The 24,497-nt window shown below is 64.0% G+C and overlaps 2 protein-coding genes across 7 annotated transcripts; both read right to left on the bottom strand.

The window, feature by feature from the left end:
• Positions 1–191: 191 nt before the first annotated feature.
• On the bottom strand, positions 192–10,521 carry LAMB2 (laminin subunit beta 2). The gene is made up of 33 exons (XM_021531275.4): positions 10,278–10,521; positions 9,942–10,105; positions 9,715–9,850; positions 9,450–9,523; positions 9,160–9,348; positions 9,021–9,084; positions 7,913–8,115; positions 7,705–7,825; positions 7,228–7,416; positions 6,978–7,157; positions 6,789–6,901; positions 6,620–6,699; positions 6,407–6,542; positions 6,078–6,233; positions 5,839–5,966; positions 5,639–5,756; positions 5,331–5,523; positions 5,113–5,256; positions 4,775–5,006; positions 4,536–4,699; positions 4,202–4,423; positions 3,449–3,663; positions 3,260–3,356; positions 2,819–3,191; positions 2,563–2,747; positions 2,245–2,486; positions 1,974–2,177; positions 1,737–1,881; positions 1,237–1,444; positions 1,016–1,157; positions 750–926; positions 516–675; positions 192–432 (listed from the first exon to the last, which is right to left on the bottom strand). The coding sequence occupies exons 1-33, from the start codon at positions 10,333–10,335 to the stop codon at positions 296–298; spliced, it is 5,349 nt and encodes a 1,782-aa protein (XP_021386950.3). The 5' UTR covers positions 10,336–10,521; the 3' UTR covers positions 192–295.
• A 112-nt stretch (positions 10,522–10,633) lies between these two features.
• Positions 10,634–24,497, bottom strand: LOC110470675 (laminin subunit beta-2-like). 6 transcript variants are annotated; one of them, XM_085590386.1, is made up of 36 exons: positions 24,049–24,497; positions 23,149–23,316; positions 22,381–22,430; positions 21,705–21,816; positions 21,477–21,600; positions 21,294–21,367; positions 20,999–21,187; positions 20,857–20,920; positions 20,577–20,782; positions 20,376–20,496; positions 20,003–20,191; positions 19,720–19,899; positions 19,284–19,396; positions 19,103–19,182; positions 18,700–18,856; positions 18,352–18,504; positions 18,103–18,261; positions 17,906–18,027; positions 17,663–17,783; positions 17,030–17,216; positions 16,700–16,843; positions 16,057–16,288; positions 15,528–15,691; positions 15,217–15,441; positions 14,595–14,809; positions 14,413–14,509; positions 13,564–13,942; positions 13,296–13,480; positions 12,995–13,224; positions 12,706–12,909; positions 12,205–12,364; positions 11,912–12,119; positions 11,682–11,823; positions 11,288–11,464; positions 11,041–11,197; positions 10,634–10,893 (listed from the first exon to the last, which is right to left on the bottom strand). In XM_085590386.1, exons 1-36 carry the CDS (start codon positions 24,409–24,411, stop codon positions 10,760–10,762), a joined length of 5,985 nt encoding a protein of 1,994 aa, XP_085446512.1. In that variant the 5' UTR covers positions 24,412–24,497; the 3' UTR covers positions 10,634–10,759. The 6 variants fall into 6 exon arrangements, with proteins under 6 accessions (XP_085446512.1, XP_085446513.1, XP_085446514.1 ...); XM_085590387.1 differs by having other exon boundaries at positions 11,682–11,819; positions 11,908–12,119; XM_085590388.1 differs by having other exon boundaries at positions 12,205–12,349; positions 24,049–24,496.

The raw sequence follows: 24,497 nt of genomic DNA on the forward strand, positions 1-24,497 counted from the left end.
GGGTCTGCCCCGGGACAGCGCCCGGCCGCTCTGCGGGGGTCCCGGCTGTGCTGTGACCCCAGTCCCGCTGCCGATTCCCGCCCCCAAGCCCCGCCGTGCCCCACACCCGGTGGCGGCCAGCTCCCACCCCGGGGGAAGCCGCTGCGGGCCCCCGCGGGCGGCCCGCGGCACGGGGCGGAGGTGAGGCGCTCTTGCTCTGCAACTTTATTCACACGGGGCGCAGGCCCCACCCCGCCTACCGCTGCGGGGCAGGCGGCGCTGGGCGCTCCAGGGGGGTCCAGGCCCCTCCGGGGGATCACTGGCAGGTGTTGTAGATCTGGACCTGCTGGTTGATGGTGGCCAGCACCTCCCTCATTCTGGCCTCCAGCCCGCCCAGCTGGGCTGCTTTGGCATCCAGCACCCGCTCGTTCCGCTCGTACTCCTCCTCCAGTGCTGCGGGAACAGGGGAACATGAGTCAGCCCGGCCTCCCAGCACTGCCCCCACCGCCGCCCCAGCATCCCCCCTCCAGCCTCACCTCGCAGCCGCTGCAGCTTGCCTTGAGCATCCTGCAGCAGCCCTGCGGCCTCCTCCCGCAACTGCTGTGCCCGGCTGCCCGCCTGCTGCACGCCCTGCGCCCGGTGCTCCACCAGCTCCTGTGCTGTCCGGTACCGGTCCCGAAGTGGCCCCTCCAGCACCTGCTGGGCAGCGGGGCTGGTCAGCAGGATCGCCAGGAGACCCCCGCTAACACCGGTGCCCCCTGATCACCCACCTGCTTGGCCTCACCGGCCCGGTCCCGCGCCGTGCCGGCTGCCTCCTGCGCACGTGTGGCTGCCAGGCTGTTGTTTGCACGTTTCACCTTCAGGGCATCAGTGTGCCTGTCCAGGAGCCCAATCTGCTCCATGGCACCTGCCAGCTGCTGGTCTGCACTTCCTGTCTGGCTCTGCATCTGCGGATCAGTGCCATGGCAGTTTGGTGTGGTCGCACTGATCCCAAGGTGGGGATAGGGTCCCGTGGTCGTAGGGATGGAGCTCTTACCATGCTAAGGGCACTCTCGCTGTGCTGGATGTCACCGGCAGCTTGCTGCAGTGCCTGCTCAGCCATGCCCTGGGCTTGCCGCGCCTCCTCCAGCGCCTGCCGCACTGCCTCAGCTGTGCTCCGCACTCCCTCTGCCCGTGACCTGCAGCCACACAGCAAGGCCTCAGCATGGCCCCGCTGAGGTCCTCGCAGGGATTGTGTCTTCACGTCTCTGGGCTCACCTGGCCCGCTGGGCATCCTGCAGAAGCTTCCCAGCCTGCTGCACGTCACTGGCTGTCTGCTCCAGGATGGCATCCACGCTGGCCAGGCTGCGCACCCGCGTCTTGATCTCCTCGGCCAGGCGGTGGATCTGGTCCGGTGCAGCGGGGAGTGACAGCTCCAGTACCCGACCAGCTACCACCTCAATGCTCTCGGGATCAGCCCCCTCCTCTGCAGGTGGAAGCAGTCAGTGTGTTCCCTATAGCATGCCGGGGTGGGGGGGGCAGGCAGACCAAAGGGCAGGGGGGAACATGGGACAGGGCAGGGGGAGCCAGAGGTGGCTGGAGGGCACAGGATGGTTGGGGCAGGACAAGGACCACGCAGTGCAGTATGGGGCAGGGGTGGCACAGCCCACATGCAGTGTCAGGACAATGCAGTGCAGGGTCAGTACAGTGTGGTGCAGGTGCAGAGCCACAAAGCCCTGGGTAGGGAGGGCCAGCCCTCCCGGCATGCCGGCACTCACGGCTCAGGAAGGCCTTGACATGGCTGATTAGCTCCCTCAGCTCCTTGTTGGAGCTCTCCACACGGGCCCTGGTCTGGTTCGCCTTGTCCAGGGCTGCCTGCGCTCGCAACCGGGCCTCGTCTGCCTTCCCCTTGGCCTCTGCCACCTGAGCATGGGCAGAGACCCTTGGTGCTCGCCCCAAGAGCTGCAGAACGTGGCTGTGCCACCAGATCCCACCAGCACCCATGTGCCACACACCTTGTGGGAGAGCTGGGCCATGTCACTGGCAGCCTGACGCAGCTCCTCCTGGGCATGGCGTGCCCGGTCCAGAGCACTGTCAGCCTTGGACACAGCTCCACCACAGCTCAGACCACCACAGCGTCGTCCCCCGTCCTCATCCCGGCACCCAGCACCCCCACAAGGGCTCTCAGCACAGGGCACATCTCCCACCACACCGCAGACCTGCAAGGCAGCATGGGATCAGGGTGGCTCTGGGTGCCATTCCCCTGGTTCCCTCCCTGTGTCCCACCTTCTCGTTGAGCGGGTGCAGGCTCAGTGCCTGAGCCCTTGCTGCCAGGTCCATCAGTGCCCGCCGGCTGGCTGCATTGTGGCGGTTGAAGTCATCCCGCTGGCTGGCCAGGAGCTGCTCCGTGCGGTGCCGAGTGGCTGCCGAGATGCTGACGGGGCTGGGCACGGCATGGGTGGAGGCGTCCGCCTGGCGCTCGGCCTCCTGTGATTCCTTATAGGACTGACGAATACTGTCATAGGCACCTGGCAGGGGCAGGGACACTGTCAGACCCCTGGCCATGGCCTGACCACCCTGGCCTGGCTCTGTGCTGTGACTCACCGAGGAAATTTGAGGTCTTGAGGGTGTGTAGCCGCTGTTCCAAGTCCTGCAGGCTGTGGTTGAGGGCGCGGGCGCCCCGGTCCACAGTGTTCAGCATGTGGCTGGCATTGAAGTTGGCGTCCTGAGCAGCCGTCAGCTCCCCTTCCACCCGTGTCAGCCTCTCAGTTGCCTCCTCGATCTGCCGCCTGCAAAGGAAGGGGGTGAAAAGCTGCCCCTACGGCTACCCTGAGAGCCGTGCCCTGTGCCAAGTGCTCACCGCAGCCCCTCCATGGTGTGTGTCAAGTGGGCAGCAGTAGCAGCCGTGGCGTTGCGGGTGGCCACCACATCACGTATGCTGGCCAGGTTCTCCTCCAGCTGACGGAAGGTGCCCTCGAAGGCGCCAGCAGCCCCGGTGTGCTGCAGGAGGCTGGCCCGCTCTGCCAGCGCTCGGGTACGGGCGGCCAGGTCCTGCACCACACGGTCCCAGTCCCCAAAGCAGGGGTGGCAGGGCTGGCAGGCAGGGAAGGTACCAGCAAAGCCTCGGGCACACTGGTCACAGCGGACTCCAGAGATGCCAGGCCGGCAGTCGCAGTGGCCACTGCTGCGGTGGCATTGGGCACTGGCTATGCCACGGGGGTCACAGTCACAGGCTGCGGGGAAAGTAGTGTCAGGGCACCATCGGGTCCGCTCTGGTCCCCCCACTGGCACTGGCTCTCACCTCGGCACTGCTGCCGCGGGTCACCCCAGTGGTGCTCCTGGCAGTCGGTGCAAGTCTGGCCACCAAAGCCTGGCCGGCAGGAGCACTGCCCTGTGAACTGACAGACATGGCATGGCCGAGGCTGTCACTTCTGCAGCACACCCCCAGCCCCATCCCATCCCCCCAACCCCTGTCCCTGTCGTATCTCACCTGGTTGCAGGTGGGTGTCAGGGAGTGCTGGGGGTGGCAGGCACAAGGCTGGCAGCCTTGCCCACTGGCCAGGTTCCAGAAGTTGGGGCTGCAGCGGTCACAGCTCTGGCCCTCCACATGGGGCAGGCAATGGCACTGCCCGCTGTGCCTGTCACAGTGGCACTGCTGGGGCCCACAGGTGCTGGGATCAGTGCCCAGGGGATTGCAGGAGCAACCTGGAACCAAGAGGCACTGAGCAGAGATGAAGGAATGAAGACAAGGATGGGAATGAGATTGGGATGGAGATGGGATGGAAGCTCTGATGGGGACAGAGCAGGAGTTGGATGATGATGGATAAGCATGGAAGCAGGATGGAGACAGAGATTGGGCAAGGATGGGGTGGGGATTAGATGGAGGTGGAATGTGTGAAGCATGAGGACCACTGGTAGGGACGGGATGGAGATGGGACCAGGGTCAGCATAGAACAGGAATAAGGACAGGATGGGGACAGATGGATAGCAGGGGATGGGATGGCAATGGGGACAAGAATGGGCATGAGAATAGGATATAGATGGGATGGAATAAGATAGACATGGGGACAGGGACTGGGCCACAGTGCTGGCCTGGTCAGAGGAGACAACCCTGTTACAGGGCAGGGCTGCAGGGACTCCGCAGCCCTGTGCACAAGCAGGGGCAGCCATTGGTGCACATTATCCCCAAAGATGTGTCGGGCCCTGGAGGCAAGTCTGTCTTGACATGGCAATGGGTACTCACGCCTGCAGCTGTGTCGTGTGGCATCTCCATAGAAGCCGGGCTGGCACTCGGCGCAGTGGGGCCCTGCGGTGTTGTAGAGGCAGCGCAGGCACTGCCCTGTGCGCCGGTCGCACGCCTCTGGGTCCGTCACATCGATGTTGTCGTGGCACTGGCAGGGCAGGCAGCGCCCGCCCTGCAGAGGGTCCCCATAGTACCCAGGGGCACACTCATCACAGCGGGAACCTGCTGACACAGGGCGCTGGGCAGTGCCTGGGAACAGGGCACCCCAGAAGACACCGAGTGTGCCGTGGTGGGCACCCCAGAAGACACCGAGTGTGCCGTGGTAGGCACTCACCTGTGTACCCAGGGCTGCAGTGGCAGATGACCTGCTGGGAGCGGCTGTCCTGGTAGCAGGAGGCAGCGAAGTGGCGGGGGGTGCTGGGCCCCTCAGGACAGGGGCAGGGCCGGCAGTGCTGCCCGGAGCCAAGTGCTGGGTTCCCAAAGTGTCCGGCCGCACACCTGCAGGCAGGAGGTCAGCAGGAGCTGGGGCTGCTGGCAGCACCCTGCCCCAGTCTGGCCATGTACCGCACCTACCTCTGGCACCTTTCACCATCCGTGTGGTCACGGCAGCGCAGGCAGCTGCCTGTCCGAGGGTCACAGCTCTCAGCGTGCCCGTTGCACTGGCAGGGCCGGCAGACAGGGAAGCCCCAGTGGCCGGGCTGGCAGCGGTCACAACGTGGCCCATGGGTGCCTTCACGGCAGGGGCACTGCCCAGTGGTGCTGTCGCAGATGGTGCTCACTGAACCCTCACGGCTGCACTGGCATGCTGGAAAGCACAGCACCCATAGTGTCTGCCCCTGAGCCATAGAGAGCATCCCCTCCCCATGCCCCCAGCCCTGGGATGCCCAGGCTCCTCTCCCAATGGCACTCACGTCGGCATCCGCCAGGCCCAAAGCCAAAGGTTCCTGGAGAACAGCGGTGACAGCGCCGTCCCATGACATTGGGTTTGCACTGGCACTGCCCGCCCTGGGGCTGGCACTCAGCACTGAGTGAGCCCTGGGGATCGCAGAGGCAGGCTGTAGGCAGAGAGCGAGGTCAGCATCAGCTGCTGTGGGACAGGGTGCAGGACAGGGTGTGCGGCTGTACTCACGCAGTGCCCCATCATGCAGGATGGCTGAGAGGCTGTGAAGGAGGCTGGAGCAAGGCTCAGCCACAGGAGAGGGCCCTGCAGCGTGGAAAGGCTGGGCACAGTGGTACCGCTCAAAGGTTTCCCGGCGCTCCATAGAGTTGGGGTCACCCGCAATGAACATCTCCAGTGAAGAGTAACGGGGCAGGAGCACCAGCTGCAGGGCAAAGTCAGTGGGACGTCATGTCCCTCTCTCCCTGTGTTTCCTATAGCTGCATCCTATGCCCCTGAAGGGTTGCTGTCCCACATCCCACTGCCTGTCTGCCCCTCACCGAGTCGATGAGCACACTGGCAGTGGGATCCTGATGAGCAGCGGCACAGCCCAGTTCCAGGCGGAGTGTGTAGGAGATACCCTGCTCCAGACAGATGGGCTGGGACAGCACCACATACCTAGATGGGGGCAAAACAGAGTAAGGGCAGCCATGTGCCTCCAGTGAGCCCCAGCACAGCCCAACCCCACTGAGGTGTTTACCTGGCACCAGAGGGGAGGCTGGTGGAGAGCTGGTCATCAGCAGGGATGGTGTTTCCACATGGGCTGCTGGCAGAGACAGGGCTGGGGCGCAGCACCTTCAGCCCTACCTCCTGCCAGGCCTCTGGGTGCTAGCAGTCGAGAAAGGGCAGTGTTAAAAAGCCTCACCATCTGGAACTCCCCACCACTACCTCCCAATCTGGCAATATATCACACTGCTGGCTTCACCATCTGGCGCTCACCTGGGGTTCATAGCGGATGACCACATCATACTCGGTGGAGAAAGGCACATCATTCACATGAAACTCCACCCAGCCTCCTTCCAACATGCGGGCAAAGCCTGTCCCTGTCCAGGAAGCTGGACGGTCTTGGGGGGGCTCACGCTCCACCACTGAGCCCTGGTGCAAGCAGGTTTGTGAGATGGGACCCTAAAAGTCACCTTGGCCAGCAGGCACTGCTCTGCCCTGAGTAGGGAGGAAGACCACTGCCTGCTGGTCTGGGCACCCTGCAAAGGGGCACCCACTGCATTGCTCTGCCTGATGTCCGCCCCAGGCACACCTTCATTCCTTACCTGATGCAGCCGTGCATCCTCCGCCTCATAGGTGTAATGATCCAGGTTGATGCGGTAGAAACCAGCCTCCACCTGGTCACACTGTCTTCCTATCACATGGCTGCGGCACTGGCACTGCCCTGTCCCCATGGCACACCTGGTACCCCAGCAGCACCATCAGCCCTGATGTCAGGAGGGGTGCCCCTTGCCCTCTGCATCCCTACAAAGACTCACAGGTTGTTGCGAGCACCTCCCACATCGCAGTCACAGGGCCGGCAGCCTTGGAGGTCGTGGCTCAGTCCCCAGTGCTCGGGCTGCAGAGGGTCACAAGGTGTTAAAGAGCAGCTGTCTGTGTACTGTAGTCCTGAGCACTGTGCATGGGCCGTGGCACAGCCCTGCTCACCAGGCACTGGTTGCAGCTGCGCCCGGCCACCAGCCGCTTGCAGAAGCACTCCCCACTGACAGGGTCACACCGGCTGCCGTCAGCCACCGTGCCACGGGGGTCACACTGGCACCCTGCATGGAGAGCCAGCAGTTTCCAGCAATGCCAAACCACATGCCTGACCCCAGTAGGTGCCACCCTGGTACCTACTCCGGCAGCCTTGCGGGTTGTCGGTGCTGAGGCCGAAGAAGCCGGGTTTGCAGCGGTCGCAGCGGGGACCAGCCACATGCTCCTTGCAGCGGCACTGCCCCGCAATCAGGCCCCTGGCTGGGTCATCAGCACTGTCACACAGCCCACCATCCAGAGAACCCTCAGGGTCACAGTCGCAGGCTGGGGAGATAGGCAGGGTGAGTGTTGTGATCATCAAAGCACCACCCTGCACAGCCTGTCCCACACTGACCTCGGCACACCGCAGGGTCCCGCAGGTCCTTGGTGGGGTCCTTGTAGTAGAAGGGCTTGCAGAGGTGACAGCGACGGCCCATGGTGTTGTGCTGGCAGCCATCACACACAGCCCCACTGGTATTCCCCGTGGCCAGGAACACAGCCATGTCAAAGTGGCACCGCCGTGAGTGCTCATTGCAGTCACAGCCTGCAGGGACAGCACCATGGCATGGCATGTGGCACCACAGCCCACACCCCAAGGGCCAAACCTCCCCTGCCCGGGCTCTCCTTGCTATGACATGCAGCACCACAATCCCAAACCTCCCCAAAGTACAGCCCTGGCACCCCAGACACCCTCAGCCAGTCTGCATGATGCTGATCACCACCAAACCACATCCCATTGTACAGCACCCCAAAACCCCTGGCACAGCACAGCCTGGCCGCTCTGGCACTGGCATCACTGTGCCAGGAGCTGGCGCCAAGCAGGGGCACTCACGGCGACAGGCGTTGGTGCTGGAGCCCTCGGCCGGGCGCCAGGGCAGGTCTTGGTAGAAGTCCTCGCAGCGCTCGCAGTTCAGCCCCTGCGTGTGGTGTTTGCAGACACAGCGCCCGTGCACCTACCAGGATGCCACGGTGAGGAGCTGCGGGACCAGGTGGCACAGCTACCCAGCTCCAGCAGGGCACACAGGCCCAGCTTGCCCTACCATGCCATCGGTGGTGGCAGGGGCCCCGCTGAGCGGAGCGCACTCAGAAGCGTGCCCGTAGCAGAAGCAGTTCCCGCGCATCACCAGCTCGTAGAGCGCATAGTAGTACTTCTCCCGGATCTCCCGCCGTGAGTCCAGCAGGTTGTCCCCCAGCGTGTGCAGCTTGGTGAGGTTCACCCGCAGGTTGGTGACACGCAGCAGGTCTAGGGCAGGGAGAGACCCCTGTTGGCACAGGCTGGCTGGGCACATCTGTGCACAGCTCACCTCTGCCAGGCACAGCTGGGCTGGGCTGTGCATGGTACAGGAGGCTGTGGGTGGTTCACAGGAGCTGGGCACGGCTCTGCTTTGCTGGGCACGGCTGGGATGGGCCATGCACGGCATGGGGCATCCATGCAGGGCTGCACAATATTTATCAGGCTGGTCTGTTGCAGTTTTCTATATCACACAGTTTTGGCCCAGGGCTGTGCATGGTTTGGCTCACAGGCACGTGGCTGCATGTGGCCAGGCTGGGCTGTACGAAGCTGTGGGGGTTCAGCTCCCACACATGTAGCTGTGCACAGTCTGGCTGTGCGTGGGCTGGGCTCTGCATTCCCACAGCAGAGGCAGGCTGGGACACCACCGGTGCAGAACAACACCCTTGGCACAGCACCTTTACGTGTCTCAGGGTACACACCATTGGGGGCTGTTCCCAGGAGATGGCTGTGCCTGGTGGATGCAGCCTGGGGGCCTTGGGAAGACAGGATGGCTTTCCCAGAACTGCAGTTTCCCAGTAGCCCTGCCCTGCAGATTCCTCCCCTCCTGCTCCCAGTCTAAATTTAGCCTTGGGTGGGTGATTAACCCACTGTGTTCCATGGCCAGCCTGACTCCCCATCTCCAACCACAGCTGGTGTTGGTCTTAGCCGTGGCACAGCCATCCTCCTCCATTTAACCCAATGCAGCCTGACCTTCAGCTGCTCTCACAGGGCAGGGTGCAGAGGGGTCCAAGACCCCGCAGGCTTGGGATCAGGTCCTGATCCCTGTGTAGGGCCCAGAGCAGGGAGAGTGCAGCCAAAATAGCTATGCCCAAAATAGAGCAGCCAAGCAGGAGCCCAGATGGCTGGCGACTCACTTTGGATGGAAGGGCTGTAGGGGTCCCGGATGGGGATGGCAGGGTCCAGCACCCGGTAGATGACCTGGAAGGGACAGCAAGGTGATGAGAGCAGTGCAGGGCATCCCCTGACTCTCCTGGGACACTAATAGGGCCTCACCTCCCCCTCAGTGGAAGGCTCGATGTCAGAGTAGCGAGACTCGCAGACGACATCATCAATGCGGCGTGGGGGCCCATGGGGGACGTGGGGAAAAGAAGCAGCACAGTCGTAGGCGAAGTAGCGATACACTTTCCAGGTCTGCCCAAAGTCAGCTGAGCGCTCCACCAGCATGGCCGCGGGGCGGAAGGTCTATGAGATACCCAGGTGGGACAGGAGCTAGCCCCACAGTCCCTGAGGGCGTGTTCCATCCTGTCCTGTCCCAGCCTGGATACCATCATACTGGGACCCACCTTGAAGGTCATGATGAGATGGGTGAAGTGGAATTCAGCCTCCAGGTCCAGCTGGATGCTGACATGCTCCACACCTAGGAGTGACAAGCGTGACAAGTGGAAGCACCCACTCACGAGTCCCGGGGGCTCGTCCCCCACACCCGGCAGTGGTCCAGGGGCGTGGCCGCGGCCACAGGCTGAGTCACACTTCCTCAGTGTGGGAGGAAGGGAAGGAGAGCCCCCCGGGACAGGACAGGATGCTCCACCTTCCCCACCCACTACTCACCGTTCTCTGACTGCCACCAGGCTTTCTTGGGACGAGGGGCAAAGCTGGTGACCACATTCTCGATGCGGTGGCTGTTGGTATTGGTGCGGGCATCGTAGGGCCGCCGCGAGTCGCAGATGAAGCACTTCTTCTCCTCCTGCGAGTTGGCAGGCTCAGTGACGTGTGTCCCCAACCCTGTCCCGTGCCCCTCATCCCCGTCCGGTGCCCCCAGGGCCCGTCCCACTCACCTGGAGGTGGCTGACGATGCAGTAGGGCTGGGGCCGGCGCAGCCCGCAGGTGGAGGTGGCACTCAGGCGGGCTGCTCGCCCCACCAGCAAGTCCCCGGTGGCCGGGTAGCAGCTACCGCGGGCACAGCCCTGGGGGGAGTCGGGGGCCAGGGCCCCGCCGAGCCCTGCGGAGCGGCGGGCGGCTGAGGGCGCTGCGGGGCGGGGGGGGCCGGGACCGGGCCGGCTTTCCCCCCGCCGCGCCCGGGGCCCCTTCCGCGACCGCCCGGAAACCGGACGGCGGGGCCGGGCCGGACCCCGGCGCCCACCGGCCCCGCTCGGCGCGGGGCGCGGACTCACCGGCCAGCAGCGGCAGCAGCAGGAGCACGGCCGGGCTCCGCTTCGCCGGGCTCCGCATCGCGGGGCGCGACGCGGCCAGACGGGACGGAGAGGGGCGCAAAGGGGGCGCTCGGCAGGTGCTGCCGGTCCCGTCCCGTCCTGTCCTGACTCACCGGTTCCCCTTCTCGTTCCCGTTCCCAGTCCTTTCCCTGTCCCCTTCCCGGTCCCTCCCGGCCCCTCCGAACTGGCGGCAGGCGCAGCGCTCGGGGCTGCGCGGAAAGCGCGGGGCGGATCCCGGCTGGAGCGGGGGAGCGGGCCGGCCGAGAGGCGGGAGGAGGCAGGAGCAGGCTAGGCAGAAGGCATCGGACACAGGCACACACAGTTTAGGGCTTTATTTGCAGGCGCACCCACACTAAAGGCACCTGCAGAGTGGACGGGACTGCCGGGCTCGGGGACCTGCGGGGCGGCGGGGCAGGACCGGCCCCCGGTCCCGCCAGTGGTCCCTAGCAGGTGGCGTAAGCGTTGGCCCTCTCCCGGATCTCCTGCAACAGCCCGGTGACCTGCTGCTCCAAAGCCTGCAGTCGTGTCACCTTTGCTGCCATTGTCCGTTCATTGGCCCCAAAGCGCTGCTCCAGGTCTGCGGGATGAGCAACATGGTCACAGTGCAGCCTCCCACCATGTCCTGTATCACTCTTGGCACAGCCAGTGGGATGGGCCTAGGGAGATACAGGGAGATGTACGGGGAGGTGGCAGGAAATATACCCCACCATGTGCTCCTTCTCACCTTCCAGCTTCCTCTTGCTGTTGCTGGCCTTATCCAGGAGGTCTTGGGCCTCTGCCATCAGCTGCGACACACGCTGCAGGACCCCACCAGACACCCTGTCCAGCGTGCCCACCCGGTTCTTCAGCACCACATAACGCTGTGTTACCTGTGCGAGGTCCTGGCAGCACAAGGGCATGGTGAGACTGAGCACCTGCAGCACCCAGTACCTGCTTGGTGCCATGCATTACCAGGCAGGGATAGAGCTCACCTGGCTAAGCATCCCCGAGGTGGTGGTGGCACGCTGTGCCCCATCCTTGGCTTGCTGGGCCATGTGGCGAGCATCCCGGCTGCGTTCCTGCAGGGTGGTGATGCGCTGTGCCAGTTCCCGCAGCCGCCTCTGCGCCTGCGACTCCTTCCTGTCCAGCACCTGCAGCCTGCGCTCCGCCTGGCAGGTATGGACACACCGGCTGCAGCAGGCACAGCAACCACCATGCCCATGGTGCCAGCCCCACTGCCCTGGCCCCTGCCCAATGCCAGCCACATTTCCCCAGTGCCAGCCTCCCTACCCATAATGTGCCCAAGGCATCAGTCTTGCTCTCCACAGCACTGCTCCCATTACTCCCAGTGGTACCAGCTCCACTCCCCAAGCCCATGCTCCTCACCTCCCTGGCTCTGTTCTCAGCCACCTGGATGGCATCCCTGGCACTCTGCAGGGTGCTCCCTGCTGTCATCGCCTGTGTCCGTGCCACCTCCAGTGCCTGCTGTGTCCCCACCAGCTCATCCCTTATGCCTTCTGCTCGCTCCCTGCAGCAGCACAGGCAGCTCCAGCCCCTGCCACTGCAGGGGGACTGACCCTATCCCCTGCCTGCCCCAGCATGCCCCCACCACTTGCCTGGCCTCCTGTCCCTGTGCCAGCAGATCCCGTGCCACAGCCAGCCCCTCCGCGGTGCTGTTGAGAACTGCGTCCACCCCCTCTAGCTGGCTGATGCTCTCCCGCATCTCCCGCAGCAGCTCCTGGATCTGTCCAGGGCTGCTGGGCAGGGAGATGTTCAGCACCTGACGGGCCACCAGCTCGATGCTGGCTGGGTCAGCTCCCTCTTCTGCGGGGACAGGAGAGCAGGGTGGGCTCAGGATGGGCTCGTTGAGTCCTGCCATGCCCATGTGCCCACCTGGGGTTGTCACTACCTGCCAGGAAGGCCTTGATTCGGCGGATGAAGTCCCGGAGCTGGGCCGTCGCCTTCTCTGCATGGCTGCGGGCAGCCTGAGAGCGCCCCAGCGCCTCCTCTGCCCTGCTGCGTGCCCCCCGTGCCAGCTCCTGCACCTCCTGCATCTGAGGGGCACCTGGCTGAGCAGGGGGCATAGGGCAGCCCCGGGAGGGGGCATTTGGGTGAGCAGGGGCTACAAGGGGGCAAGATGTGAGCCTGCAAAGGAGCATGAAAGGGGGGTGCAAGGGGACAGAAGGTACAGCAGTGGCCCAAGGGGGCACACACACAACTGGCACAAGGGGCATCTCTGAATGGGTGTAAGAGACACATACAGAGCTAACACACTTGGGGGCTTGGAAAGGGCAAAAACAGGACATGGAAGGGGGTCATGCAAAGTGGCATGGAAAGGGCACAAACAGGACATGCAAAGGGGATACAAGAGGATCCCAGAGAGTGCCATGGAGCAACCAACCGCTCCTACCTTCTGTGCCACAACACCCAGCTGCCCTAATGCCACCTCCAGCTGCTGTGAGGCATTACGGGCACTGCTCAGGGCTCGAGCTGAGATAGGCAGTGCCCCTGCACACCCAGTGCCGCCGCAGTGCCTCATCCCTGCACTGTTTCGGCACAAGGCGCCTCCACAAGACGCGTGCTTGCAGCTCTGGTCTCCAGGTGCCCCACAAATCTGTGATGATGCCAGTGGTGGAAATGGCAGCTCAACATCACATGGCAAGTGATGCCCGCGCCACTTCTGCCAGTCCTGCTCTCACCTTCTCGTTGACCCTGGCAATGCTGAGTCCCACCACCTGTTTTTGTGTCTCCCGCAAGGATTTCCGGGCTGCGGCTGTGCCACGGCGGAAAATATCACCCCGCTGCTGCAGTGCCCGCTCAGTTGTCCGCTGCATCATCCGCGCGTTACTTAGCTCGCCAGCTGTGCCATTGGCCACCACCTCTGCCTGCCGCGAGGCCTCCACCGATGCCAGGATGCTGCGGTAAGACTCTGCGAGTGCGGGTGTCAGGGCTTGGCCAGGATGGCTGCCACCAAACCCAAACCTTGCTGGTTGCTCTTACCGCTGAATCCGGCAGCTGCTACAGTGCCGAGGAGGATTTGGAGGTCGGAGGTGGTTTGGTTGAGACGTCCCAGCTCGCGGCTCAGCTCAGCTAGCCGGTCATGGTGCTGCATATCTGCCTGTGCCAGCTGGTCGAGATGTTGCTCCAACTCTTGGAGGTGCTTCCAGAAGTTGTCCAGCTCCATCCTTTGGGAAGGGAGGATAGCTTCAAACTTTTGGGTGGGGACAATAAGGGGGTCTCTCCACCCCAGCTCTACATGCACACTTGCCTGGTGCCATCCAGCTGCCTGGGCAGTCCATCGAGGAGGGGACTACCAGGGCTGTCTCCCTCTCCCATCAGCTGTTCCACGTGCCCCAGAGCCTCTTCCAGCTCTCGCAGGCGACGGGGGCTGAGTGGGAGTGCAGATCCCCCCTCCCTCAGTGCCTGCACCTGTGCCCCAAGGCGCTGGAGCCCTTCCCGCAGGCTGCCCACGGCCAGGTCCCAGTGCCCGAAGCAAGGGTGGCAGGGTGAGCAGTGGGGGAAGGGCTCCTGGTAGCCCCGCTGGCAGCGGTCACAGCGCAGCCCCCCGAATCCCAGCCGGCACCGGCACTGCCCGTTGTCCTGCTCGCACTGCGGGCTCTCAGCACCCAGCGGCTCACACTCACAGGCTGCAGAGACAGTTGGCAGTGTGTCCCAGCCTTCCCATGGAGCCCCATGCCCCCACACTGCCACCATGTCCCAGCATCCCACCATATTCCCCTGTGTCTCCAGAATCCATTCTATCCCCAGCATCTTCTATTGTCCCCATGGTTCCACCAAGTACTCTGGGTCCTCTGAGTTCTGCATGTCCCCAGAGACATTCCATGGTGCGACTGAGGTCCTCAGCGTTCCACCATGTCCCCACCATCCCACTGTTTCCCCAAGGTCCACCACACCCACAGTGTTCCACCACATTCCCAAGATCTCCTGAGTGCCCTGTGTCCCCAGGGTCCCACTGTCTCCTTAGTGTCCCATGTTCAGAGTCTCCCATGTCCCCAGGGCCCCCATTTCCCTAGAGTCTCACCATGCACCCAGAGTCCTCCCCATATCCCCTGTCCCCAGAGCCCCTGCTCCCCCAGTCCCTGGGGTGTGTTCCCACCTCTGCACTCCTGCTCGGGGTCTCCCCAGTGGTGCTCCTGGCACTGGGAACAGACACGACCCCCGAAGCCAGGCCGGCACTGGCACTGCCCTGTCACCTGCAGCGACAGTGCCATGCTCACTGTGCAGCTCACTGGGCCCCAGGAGTACAGTGGAGCCATACCAGGGTGTCAGGGGACTCACTGTGTCACAGGCAGGGTGCAGGGCGTGTGTGGGGTGGCAGCCACAGGGCTCACAGCCCCTTGCCCCCCCCAGGCTCCAGAAGTGGGGTGCGCAGCGATCACAGCTCTTGCCCATGACGTTGGGGCGGCAGGCACAGGCTCCTGTGCCACGGTCACAATCGCAGGTGCCATCGGTGCAGTGGGAGGCCAGTGTACCCCGTGGGTCACAGCCACAGCCTGCAGGAGGGTGGGTGCCCACGTGGGGCTCAGCCCATACCCGCTACCCAGGCAGTGTGCTGCTGGACCCAGCACCCCAAATCTGCCTGACCCCAGTGCCCCCCAGTCTGCCTAACCTCAAATCCCTGCACAGCCCCAACACCCCTGATCTCAACACCCCCACCACCCCCGATTCCCTGTCCCCTGCCCAGGCACAGCCCCATACCCCTTCTAACACCCCCAAATCTCTCCTGGCCCTGAACCCTAGCCCTGCAACACCTCAAAATTCTCCCTGACCCAACCCAAATCACCCTACACCCAACCACAGCCCCACGCCTCATCCCTGCCTTGAGCCCTTGCATCACTTCCATCCCCCCATCCCAAACCCCGTGCAGCCCCAGCCCCGCAGACCCCCCTGCCCCGCTCACGCCGGCAGCTGCGCTGCAGGGCACTGCCGTAGTAGCCCGGCTGACACTGGGCGCAGCGTGGCCCGGCGGTGTGGTACAGGCAGCGCAGGCACTGTCCCGTGCGGGGGTCGCAGCCCTCCGGGTCGCTGGCGTCGATGTTGTTGTTGCACTGGCAGGGCCGGCACTCCCCCCCCTCCATCTCCGGAGCCCCGAAGTAACCAGGGGAGCAGCGGTCACAGCGGGGCCCTGCAGAGAGGGGGGCTATCGGTGCTGGGGTCCTGCAGCCCCAGCGCAGGGGGTCCCTGCTGCCCTGTGCCCACTCTGCCCCTCACCCGCGTATCCAGGGGCGCAGAGGCAGACGATGTGGTGTGTCTCATCATCCGCATGGCAGGAATTCCCGTGGTAATGCCGTGTGCCAGGGTAGCCGGGGCAGGGGCAGGGCCGGCACTGCTGTCCTGAGCCCAGCACAGGGTTCCCATAGTAACCATCCTGGCACCTGAAAGGATGAGGGGGCACCCAATGGGTCCCTCCCATCCATCATATAACATTCCACCATCCCATCCCATCCCATCCCACACCATGCCATCCCATCCCATTATATCTATCCCATCATATCTACGCAGCCCACCTCAACCCATCCCACCATTCCAACATATCCAATACCATCATATCTCATCCTGTCCTACTCTGTTGTATCAACCCCATTCTATGCCACACCACACCACACCACACCACGCCACACCACACACCACACCACACCACACCACACCACACCACACCACACCACACCACACCACACCACACCACACCATACCACAGCATGCCATGCCACACCATCCCCTCCTCCTGGACCTGGCTCACCTCTCACAATGCCGCCCGCTCGTGTGGTCGCGGCAGCGCAGGCAGGTGCCCGTCCGGGGGTCGCACTCCTCGGCGTGCCCGTTGCACTGGCAGGGCCGGCAGGCAGGGAAGCCCCAGTGGCCGGGCTGGCACTGGTCACACTGCCGGCCCACGGTGCCGGGCTGGCACCGGCACTGCCCACTCACTTTGTCACACAGCTGGGACACGGAGCCCTCGGGGGAGCAGGTGCAGGCTGCAGGGCAGCACATCTCAGTCAGGCACATGGGTGCAGGGACACAGGGATGGACAGACAGACAGACAGACCAGCACCCAGAACATGCTCACTCCATGGGCTGTGGTACAGAAGGGCTCATGTGGACACATAGGCCCACAAGAACATGGGTGGACAGACAGATGAGAGAATGCAGAACAGCACAATGCTCACAGGGGGCTCATGTGGATGGATGGATGGATGGATGGATGGATGGATGGATGGATGGATGGATGGATGGATGGATAACTGTGACTGAACCCATTGGCTGCAGGACAGCAGGGCTGAGATGACACATGCACAGACAGATGCACAGACAGACAAGTGAACAGGGCAATGACAGATAGACAGGAGAGACAGCAATTCCTGGCAGACAAAGATCCCACTACTCACGGCTGCATCCCAGGGGCCCAAAGCCGTAGCTGCCTGGGGCACAGTGGTCACAGCGTCGGCCAATGACGTGGGGCTTGCACTCACACTGCCCGCCTTGCACCTGGCACTCGCTGCTGCGGGAGCCCTGTGGGTCGCACTGGCAGGCTGCGGGAGCAGGACCAGCATGGGGCCAGGGCTGCCTTGTCTGCACCTGCCCACGCCCTGCCCACACCCTGCCGCTGCCCTCCTGCCCACCATGCCATGGGCATGGGCATATCCTGACCCACTGCCCCAGGCAGGGCTCCACCCCTGCCCACTTGTGGTTCCCACCCCTGCAGGCTCCCCACTCACGCAGTGCCCCGCCGTGCATCAGGGCTGAGACGCTGCAGACCAGGCGGGCACAGGCCTCGGCCAGGGGATGAGGGGGGGCCATGCGAAACACCTCCAGGCACTGGTACCGCTCCAGCTCCTCCTGGCGTGCTGCTGCCTCTGCCCCGTGGAACCCTGGCAATTCTGACACCCGTGGCAGGAGCACCAACTGGGGGAAGGGAAGAGGTGATGGGACCTACCACTATGCTGGATCCATGTGCTCCAGTCCCAATACTGATGGGGTCAACTACCCCAGCTCCATCAACAACCCCAGCTCCATGGACATCCCCAGCTCCATTGATATTCCCATATAAATTACCATCCCCAGAAACTTCCTTATCCCCTTTTACACTGACATCCTTAAGCCAACCCCAACTCTATCTAAATCCCCAGTCTCATTGATATCCCCTTCCCCTTCAACATCCAGTTTCCCATTCCCATCCTCATCTCGCCTCATCTCCATCCCATCCTATCTCATCTCACCTCATCCCCATCCCAACCCCATTCATCCCCAGAGGGGGGTCTCTTCCCACTCCAGCCTCTGGTTCCCTGTCCCTGCCCATGATCCCACCCGTGCCAAGCCTCAGGCACAAGGTGCAGTGGGACCCCCCTCACCGAGTCAATGAGGATGAAAGCACCAGGGTGGCGCTGGGTGACACCAGCCCGCTGAAGCCGCATGGTCACCTCATAAGGGGTGCTGGGCTCGAAGCAGAAGGGCCGGGACAGCAGCACGTACCTGTGCAGAGTCAGGTGTTGCATGGGCACAGCAGGGCCATGGAGACAGCAAAAGGATAGCAGCAGGACCCAACCACCTCCCTTGCTCCCATCCCCAGCCCGCCCCAGCCCATCCCATTGCACCTCTGGCTGTGGGGCAGACTCTCACGGTACATCTGCTCGGAGGGCAGCAGGTTCCCACAGCGAGAGCTGGTGGGCAGCACCCGGGAGCTGACACTGACCACGGCCTCCCAGTCCTCGGCTGACTGTGGTGACAGCAAGGCAGGGTCAGGGCTGTGCTGTGCCATACACGCGGTGGCCATGGCTGTGGCCGTGCTTACCTCGGGCTCATAGCGCAGCAGCAGCTCGTAGTCCATGGGGTAGGGCACGTTGTCCACGCGGAAGGTCAGGCCAGCCCCGTCCCGCACCCGGGCGAACCCCAAGCCTGTCCACGTCACCATGCGCCCGGCACTGTCCCGCACCACCTCCTCCACGTCCAGCTGGGCAGGGAACCGGCACAGTTTGGCCTTGGCTCTATCCCCAGCCCTGCAGTGCCTCACTGTGCGCTCTCCTACCAGCCCAGGGCTCACCTTGGGGGGCTGCTGGCGGCTGCGGCGCGAGGGGACAGGGGGCTGGGGAGCACGGAGGGGGCTGTGCTGGTGCCGTGAGCGTCCCTTCCGCCCCGGCGGCTCCTTGGTGTCATAGTCCAGGCAGTCCTGGGGCACCTCCACCCGAATGGCACCCTGCAGGGATGGGGTCAGGGGATGGTGGCAATGCACAGGGACAGATGTGCACAAGGATAGCCATGAACAGGGCATGGTAACAACCACATGCAGGATAGGGTGACAGCCATGCATAGTGCACAGCGGCAGCTATGCATGGAGCATGGTGCACAGTCACAGACATGCACAAGCACAGTGATCCCCAAGGAGACTCACCGGGAGCTGAGGGTGGCTGTGGCCATGGCCAGTGGCCTGCTCGGCCTCATAGGTGTAGTAGTCGAGGGGGGCACAGAAGAAGCCGGGTTGTACCTGGTCACACTGCCGCCCCATGATGTGGGGACGGCAGGGACATGCCCCATCCTCCATGGAGCACCTGGGGGTGACCATCCTGTCCTTTTATCTGTCCTTTTGTCTCTTTGTGTCTTCATCCATCCCTACTTCCATCTCTGTCCCCATCCCTCCATCTCTGGAGATAGAGATCCCTCTCTTTCCCCCTCCAACCCAGCCCCCATATTTCCCCAGCCTTGTCCCCATCCCTCCCTCCCCCCATGTGTGACTCCCAGCCCTGTGCCCACTCTCGCCCCCACCCTGCCCCTCCAGGTGCTGTGCTGTGTCCCACCGGTTGTTGTAGGCTCCCCCGAAGTCGCAAGCGCAGGGCCGGCAGCCCCCCAAGTCGTAGCTCAGACCCCAGAACTCGGGCTGCAGTGAGGAGGGAACATGTAAGGGAGCCCTGGGGGTTGCCATGGGGTTGGGGACAGTCAGTCCCACAGGCATGGTGTGGGGCAGGCTGGGGCACTCACCACACATTGGCTGCAGGAGCGCCCAGCCACAAAGCGTTTGCAGTAGCAGTCCCCACTGATGGGGTCACACGGGGAGCTGCCTGCCACCGTACCCCGCGGGTCACACCTGCATGCTGCCCCCACACATGCACGTGTAAGGGGGTGCCAGTGGGACTGCAGCCCACATGCTTCATGGCCCTCCTTCCCCATCCCATATCTATCCATCTTCATCCCTTCCATTCCCATCCCTCCATCACCATCCCTCCATCCCTTCCCATACAACTATGCCTCATCCCTACATCCTACATCTTTCCATCTCTGTCCCTCTATCCCAGATCTTTCCATCCTCCTCCCTCCATCACCAGACCTCTACTTCCATCCCTCCATCTTCATCCATCCCATCCCCATTCCTCCATCAACATCCCTTCTCCCACGCCATCCCTGGCTCCCAGCTCACGCTGACAGCCCTGTGGGTCGCCATGGCTGAGGCCGTAGGCGCCGTGCTGGCAGCGGTCACAGCGGGGACCGGCCACGTTCTCCTTGCAGCGGCACTGCCCCGCAATCATGCCCAGCGCCACGTCCGTGTGCCCATCACAGGCACCTCCATCCAGCGAGCCTGCCGGGTCACAATCACATGCTGCCAAGAGAGAGGAGCACCAGGAGCTGTGAGACTGGGGCAGTCGGCACCAGGAGCCATAGGGCTGGGACAAGCCATGGGGCTGGGGTCCCAGGACACTCACGGGCACAGGCAGTGGGGGACCGGATGTCGGAGCGAGGGTGCCGGTAGTAGAAGGGCTTGCAGAGGTGACAGCGACGGCCCATGGTGTTGTGCTGGCAGTCATCACACACAGCCCCACTGGTATTCCCCGTGGCCAGGAACACAGCCATGTCAAAGTGGCACCGCCGTGAGTGCTCATTGCAGTCACAGCCTGCAGGGACAGCACCACGGCATGGCATGTGGCACCACAGCCCACACCCCAAGGGCCAAACCTCCCCTGCCCGGGCTCTCCTTGCTATGACATGCAGCACCACAATCCCAAACCTCCCCAAAGTACATCCTGCAGCACCCCAAAACCCTTTGGCACAGCACAGCCTGACAGCCCTGGCACTCACGGCGACAGGCGTTGGTGCTGGAGCCCTCAGCCGGGCGCCAGGGCAGGTCGTGGTAGAAATCCTCGCAGCGCTCGCAGTTCAGCCCCTGCGTGTGGTGCTCACAGACACAGCGCCCGTGGACCTGGAGGGGGGCACCCAGCTCAGCGTGGCTGCCAGGTCCCATGGAGCACCATGCCATGCTGGTGGGTGCGTGTGCCTCACCATGCCGGGGACAGAGGGTGTTGGGGCACCCGGTGCTGGGGCACAGTGGGCAGCGTGGCCGTGGCAGAAGCAGCTCCCACGCAGCACCAGTTCATCCACAGCATAGTAGTACTTGTGCAGCACCTCCCGCCGTGAGTCCAGCAGGTTGTCCCCCAGCGTGTGCAGCTTGGTGAGGTTCACCCGCAGGTTGGTGACACGAAGCAGGTCTGGGGGAGTGTCACTGTTAGCACATGCCCTGACACCAGCCAGCCCTGCATCCCCCACAGGCCCGGCAGCATACCCTGGATGTCTGGGCTGTAGGGATCTGCTACGGGGATGGAGGGATCCAACACCTTGAAGATGACCTGTGAAAAGGAAGGAAAGGGTGATCCCATTCCACCCAGACCACTGGCCCTGCTCTGCACTACCCTATCCCCACGCACCTCCCCATGGCTGGATGGCTCGATCTCAGAGTAGCGCTGGTCACATAGCACCTCATCCACAAGCCCCTGGGGGTGGCTGGGGATTCCAGGGAAGAGCTTGGAGCAGTTGTAGGCGAAGTAGCGGTACACCTTCCAGGTGCGCCCAAAGTCGGCTGAGCGCTCCACCAGCATGGCCGCGGGGCGGAAGGTCTGCAGGACATCCAGATGGGATGGGGGCCAGACCCACAGCCCCTCCAGATCCATCCTGTCCCATACCATTCCATCCCATCCCAGGCATCCATGTGCCAGGACCCACTTTAAACTTCATGATGAGGTGGGTGAAGTGGAACTCGCCCTCCAGGTCCAGGCGGATGCTCACATGCTCCACACCTGGGAGACAGAGAGAGACAGAGATGGCTGAGACTGGGAATGACCCCCATGGCCATTCAGTCCCACAGCACATGCATATGGGGCAACCCCACTGCCACCCTGACCTCACCATTCTCGGACTGCCACCAGGTCCGTTGGCCATGGGGGCTGCTCAGGTAAATGACATTCTCGATGCGGTGGCTCTCAGGCAGGGACGGGTCACGTGAGTCACAGGTGAAACATTTCTCTGAGTCCTGTGCCAGGGAGTGGCACCATCAGGGATGGGTGACTGGAGGCTGCACCAGTGCCTGGCTCTGTGGGTCTATGCCAGAGCTGTTCTGGGGCTGGGTGGGCTCACCTGGAGGTGGCTGACGATGCAGTACTCCTGGGGTCCATCCAGCCCACAGGTGGAGGTGGCACTCAGGCGGGTGGCTCGCCCCACCAGCAGGTTCCCAGTAGCTGGGTAGCAGCTGCCACGGGCACAGCCGTGGCTCAGGTCAGGCTCCTGCCATCCCCCTGCCACCAGTTCCCTGACTGCAGAGAGCATGAGGGCACAGGCTGGGGGCTGCGCTGGGCTGCCTGGGCACCCCCTGCTCCCCCATGCACCCACCCCACCCTCAGCTGTCCCATCCCATCCCATCCCTGCATCCCGACCCACTGATGCAGCATGAAGCTCCGTGATCCGGAAAGGTGCTGGCAGCAGCGCCGCAGCCTCGTGACCAGGGGCAGAGAGCAGGGTGAGTGGGGGCTGGGCTGCCCGTGCTCCTGGGGGCCTGGACAGCCCCAGGGTGCTGAGAAGTGCCGCAGGGAGTCAGGAGCCAGGTCAGGCGCTTGCTAATCCCGACAGGGCTTAGTGCAGCCTGGATTCCCCGCTGGATTTTGTGGCAGTCAGGCTACGGGCACTGCCAGGCAGGGAGCATCACCACTGCCACCACCTCTGCTGCCCAGCTGACCTCCACCCACACTGGGGTCCCTGAACCACCACAGCTCCCAGCACTGTGGGTATGCAGGGTGCCCCCACAGCCAATGCTTACCCAGGAGGAAAGCAAGCACCAAGAGGTCCATGGGCAACCACAGGATCTGCCTGGTGGAACAGGGAGATGGCACTGTGCTAGGGTGCAGGGTATGGCATGCGGTGCAGGGCGGCTGGTGCCTGTCCTCTCCTGGCTTTAGCACGACTGTGCAGTCCAGGATGCACCCCCCACAGTGGCATGATGGTGCTTTCCGGGAGCGGTTGAGTCTGAAAGTCCTCTGGGACGACATGCAGTGTCCACCTGAGCAGCTCTGGGGGACTGTCACACACACATCCAGGCACACAGCCATGCTCTGCCCCACCAGAATTGGCACGAACTGTCCCATGCCCCATCCTGCCTGGCTCAGAATGGATCTATCCTTTTGAGAGTCATTAGTGTCCCTGGGGGGGTACCAGCACCGGGCCAGGGCCAGCTTGGGAGGGGAGCCAGGAACGCTGGAGCCGACTGGGCAAGGGCGTCCCTGACTCTGGCCAGGGTCCCACTGTTAAATTTAAGTTGGAGCTGTCTTTTGTGTTTCCTTCTCCCCCGGTACTTCCCGCTCCCAGCCTCACAAGTGCTGGATCAAAGCCTGGTCTCGGCTCTGCCCAAACACATCTCTCCTGTCCCCCGCACGGAGCCAGCCCAGGGCAAGGGGGCTCGGGGCGGCGGGGGAAGCCGCGACTCCGCTCTGGCACCCGCCCCGCTCGAAGCCATGCCAGGGCGATAGACAAGGTGGGGCAGAGCCACGTGCTGGCACGAGGGTCCCCGAGCCCCGCGAGCCCCCTGTACCTGGCGTCCTGCGGCGTCCGGCGGGACCAAGGCCAGGGGCGAGGGCGGCGTGGGACCCGCCGACCCTGGGCTGGGCGCGCAGAAATGAGCTGGGGCAAGGGCAGCGATGGGATGGCGGCTGGTGGCCCCCCTTCCCCGTGTGCGATTCTTATTCAAATGGGCTGCCCGCTGAAAGGGACGGCGGTCTCCAGGCTACGGGAATGTCACTGCCGATTCCTTCTGCCTGGAGGCCCCCGCCGCCCGCCCGCCCGCGGAGGCCAGGCCGGCCGGGCGTCGGCAGCCCGGGCACGCCCCGGCCCCCGGGCGGCACGGCGGGCCCCGCCGGCGAACAAAAGGGCGCCTGGTGGGCTGGCGAGCCAGAGGCACCGCGTTCCCCGGGCTGCCGGCACGGCGCGGCAGGAACGTGCCTGCCGCCGCTGGCAGTGAGGCGCGGGGGGCAGCACGGCGGGATGGGTGCCTGATGCTCCAGGAACCGGCGGGGGCGGCTGCACAGGGCTCACTGCATCATTCTTTGCCTCAGCTGGGGATGGCCCATAGGCACCTGCATGGCTCTGCTGCAGGGGTGGGGCCGTGCGGGGCATCAGCTCTACCATGGACTCACCCGGGCACGGCGACGATGCTGCCGGATGGGCACGTCCCTCCCAAGAAACCTGTCCCTCCCCACTGCTACAGCTCCCTGGGCAAAGTCCGGCACACGTCAGCCACAGGAAACGCATGGCAAGGGTGGGGGTACCCAACCTGTCACTGCAAAGGACCCCACAGCTCCTTCCTTGTGTGCTGCCTCATGCCAGTTGCCAGCTCCCAGCCCGTGCCATGGGGCTGTGCCGTGTGCCAAGGGCTGTGCCACACCCCAGAGCTGTGCCGTGCCCAGGGTCTCCCCTGCGGTGCACCGGCTCCTACCTGTGCCCGTGGAAGCCTGAGGTGCTGGGCAGGTGGCCGGTGGCCCGGGTGGGCTGCGGGGTCGGAGGCCCGCTGGGCTCGGGCTGGGCTCAGCTGCTGTTCCTGGAGGAGGGCGGCCAGTGCCTGTCTCCTCCTCCGGCAGCCGTGCCAGGCGAGGGGAGGGACCTGCCCGCACCGAGCTTTCGCCAAGGTGAGGCAGAGGAAGGTACACGCTGGTGGTAGCCCACGTGTGACACAGCAGTGTCCCGTGCCTAGGCTGGCCGGGAGAAGGCACAGCATTCCCAAAGGGCTGCTGTGCCCGGTTGTGCAGCACGTGGGGCTGCTGAGACAGGCAGCCTGGCTGGGACTCGCCCCGCACTGCATGGGCCCGTCTCTTCAGGACACATCTCTAGCAGCAGTACCAGAAGCCCTGCACTGCACTACCGCGGTACCTGTGCCAGATGGATCCT

The sequence above is a fragment of the Lonchura striata genome, chromosome 12 (genome assembly GCF_050655825.1).
Source record: "Lonchura striata isolate lonStrDom1 chromosome 12, ASM5065582v1, whole genome shotgun sequence".
In the NCBI taxonomy this organism is placed as follows: domain Eukaryota; kingdom Metazoa; phylum Chordata; class Aves; order Passeriformes; family Estrildidae; genus Lonchura; species Lonchura striata.

Excerpts from the sequence above, each read along its gene's own strand:
- LOC110470675 (XM_085590386.1), bottom strand. The coding sequence starts at position 24,411 with ATGCAGTGCGGGGCGAGTCCCAGCCAGGCTGCCTGTCTCAGCAGCCCC. Across the intron at positions 22,431-23,148 it reads CGGACGCCGCAGGACGCCAG|GCAGATCCTGTGGTTGCCCA; the intron begins GTACAGGGGGCT and ends CTGTTCCACCAG. Across the intron at positions 18,857-19,102 it reads GGGGGAGCCTACAACAACCG|GTGCTCCATGGAGGATGGGG; the intron begins GTGGGACACAGC and ends GGTCACCCCCAG.
- LAMB2 (XM_021531275.4), bottom strand. The coding sequence starts at position 10,335 with ATGCGGAGCCCGGCGAAGCGGAGCCCGGCCGTGCTCCTGCTGCTGCCG. Across the intron at positions 7,158-7,227 it reads GGACCCTGCGGTGTGCCGAG|CCTGCGACTGTGACCCTGAG; the intron begins GTCAGTGTGGGA and ends CTATCTCCCCAG. Across the intron at positions 6,700-6,788 it reads GCAGCTGCAACCAGTGCCTG|CCCGAGCACTGGGGACTGAG; the intron begins GTGAGCAGGGCT and ends GACCCTCTGCAG.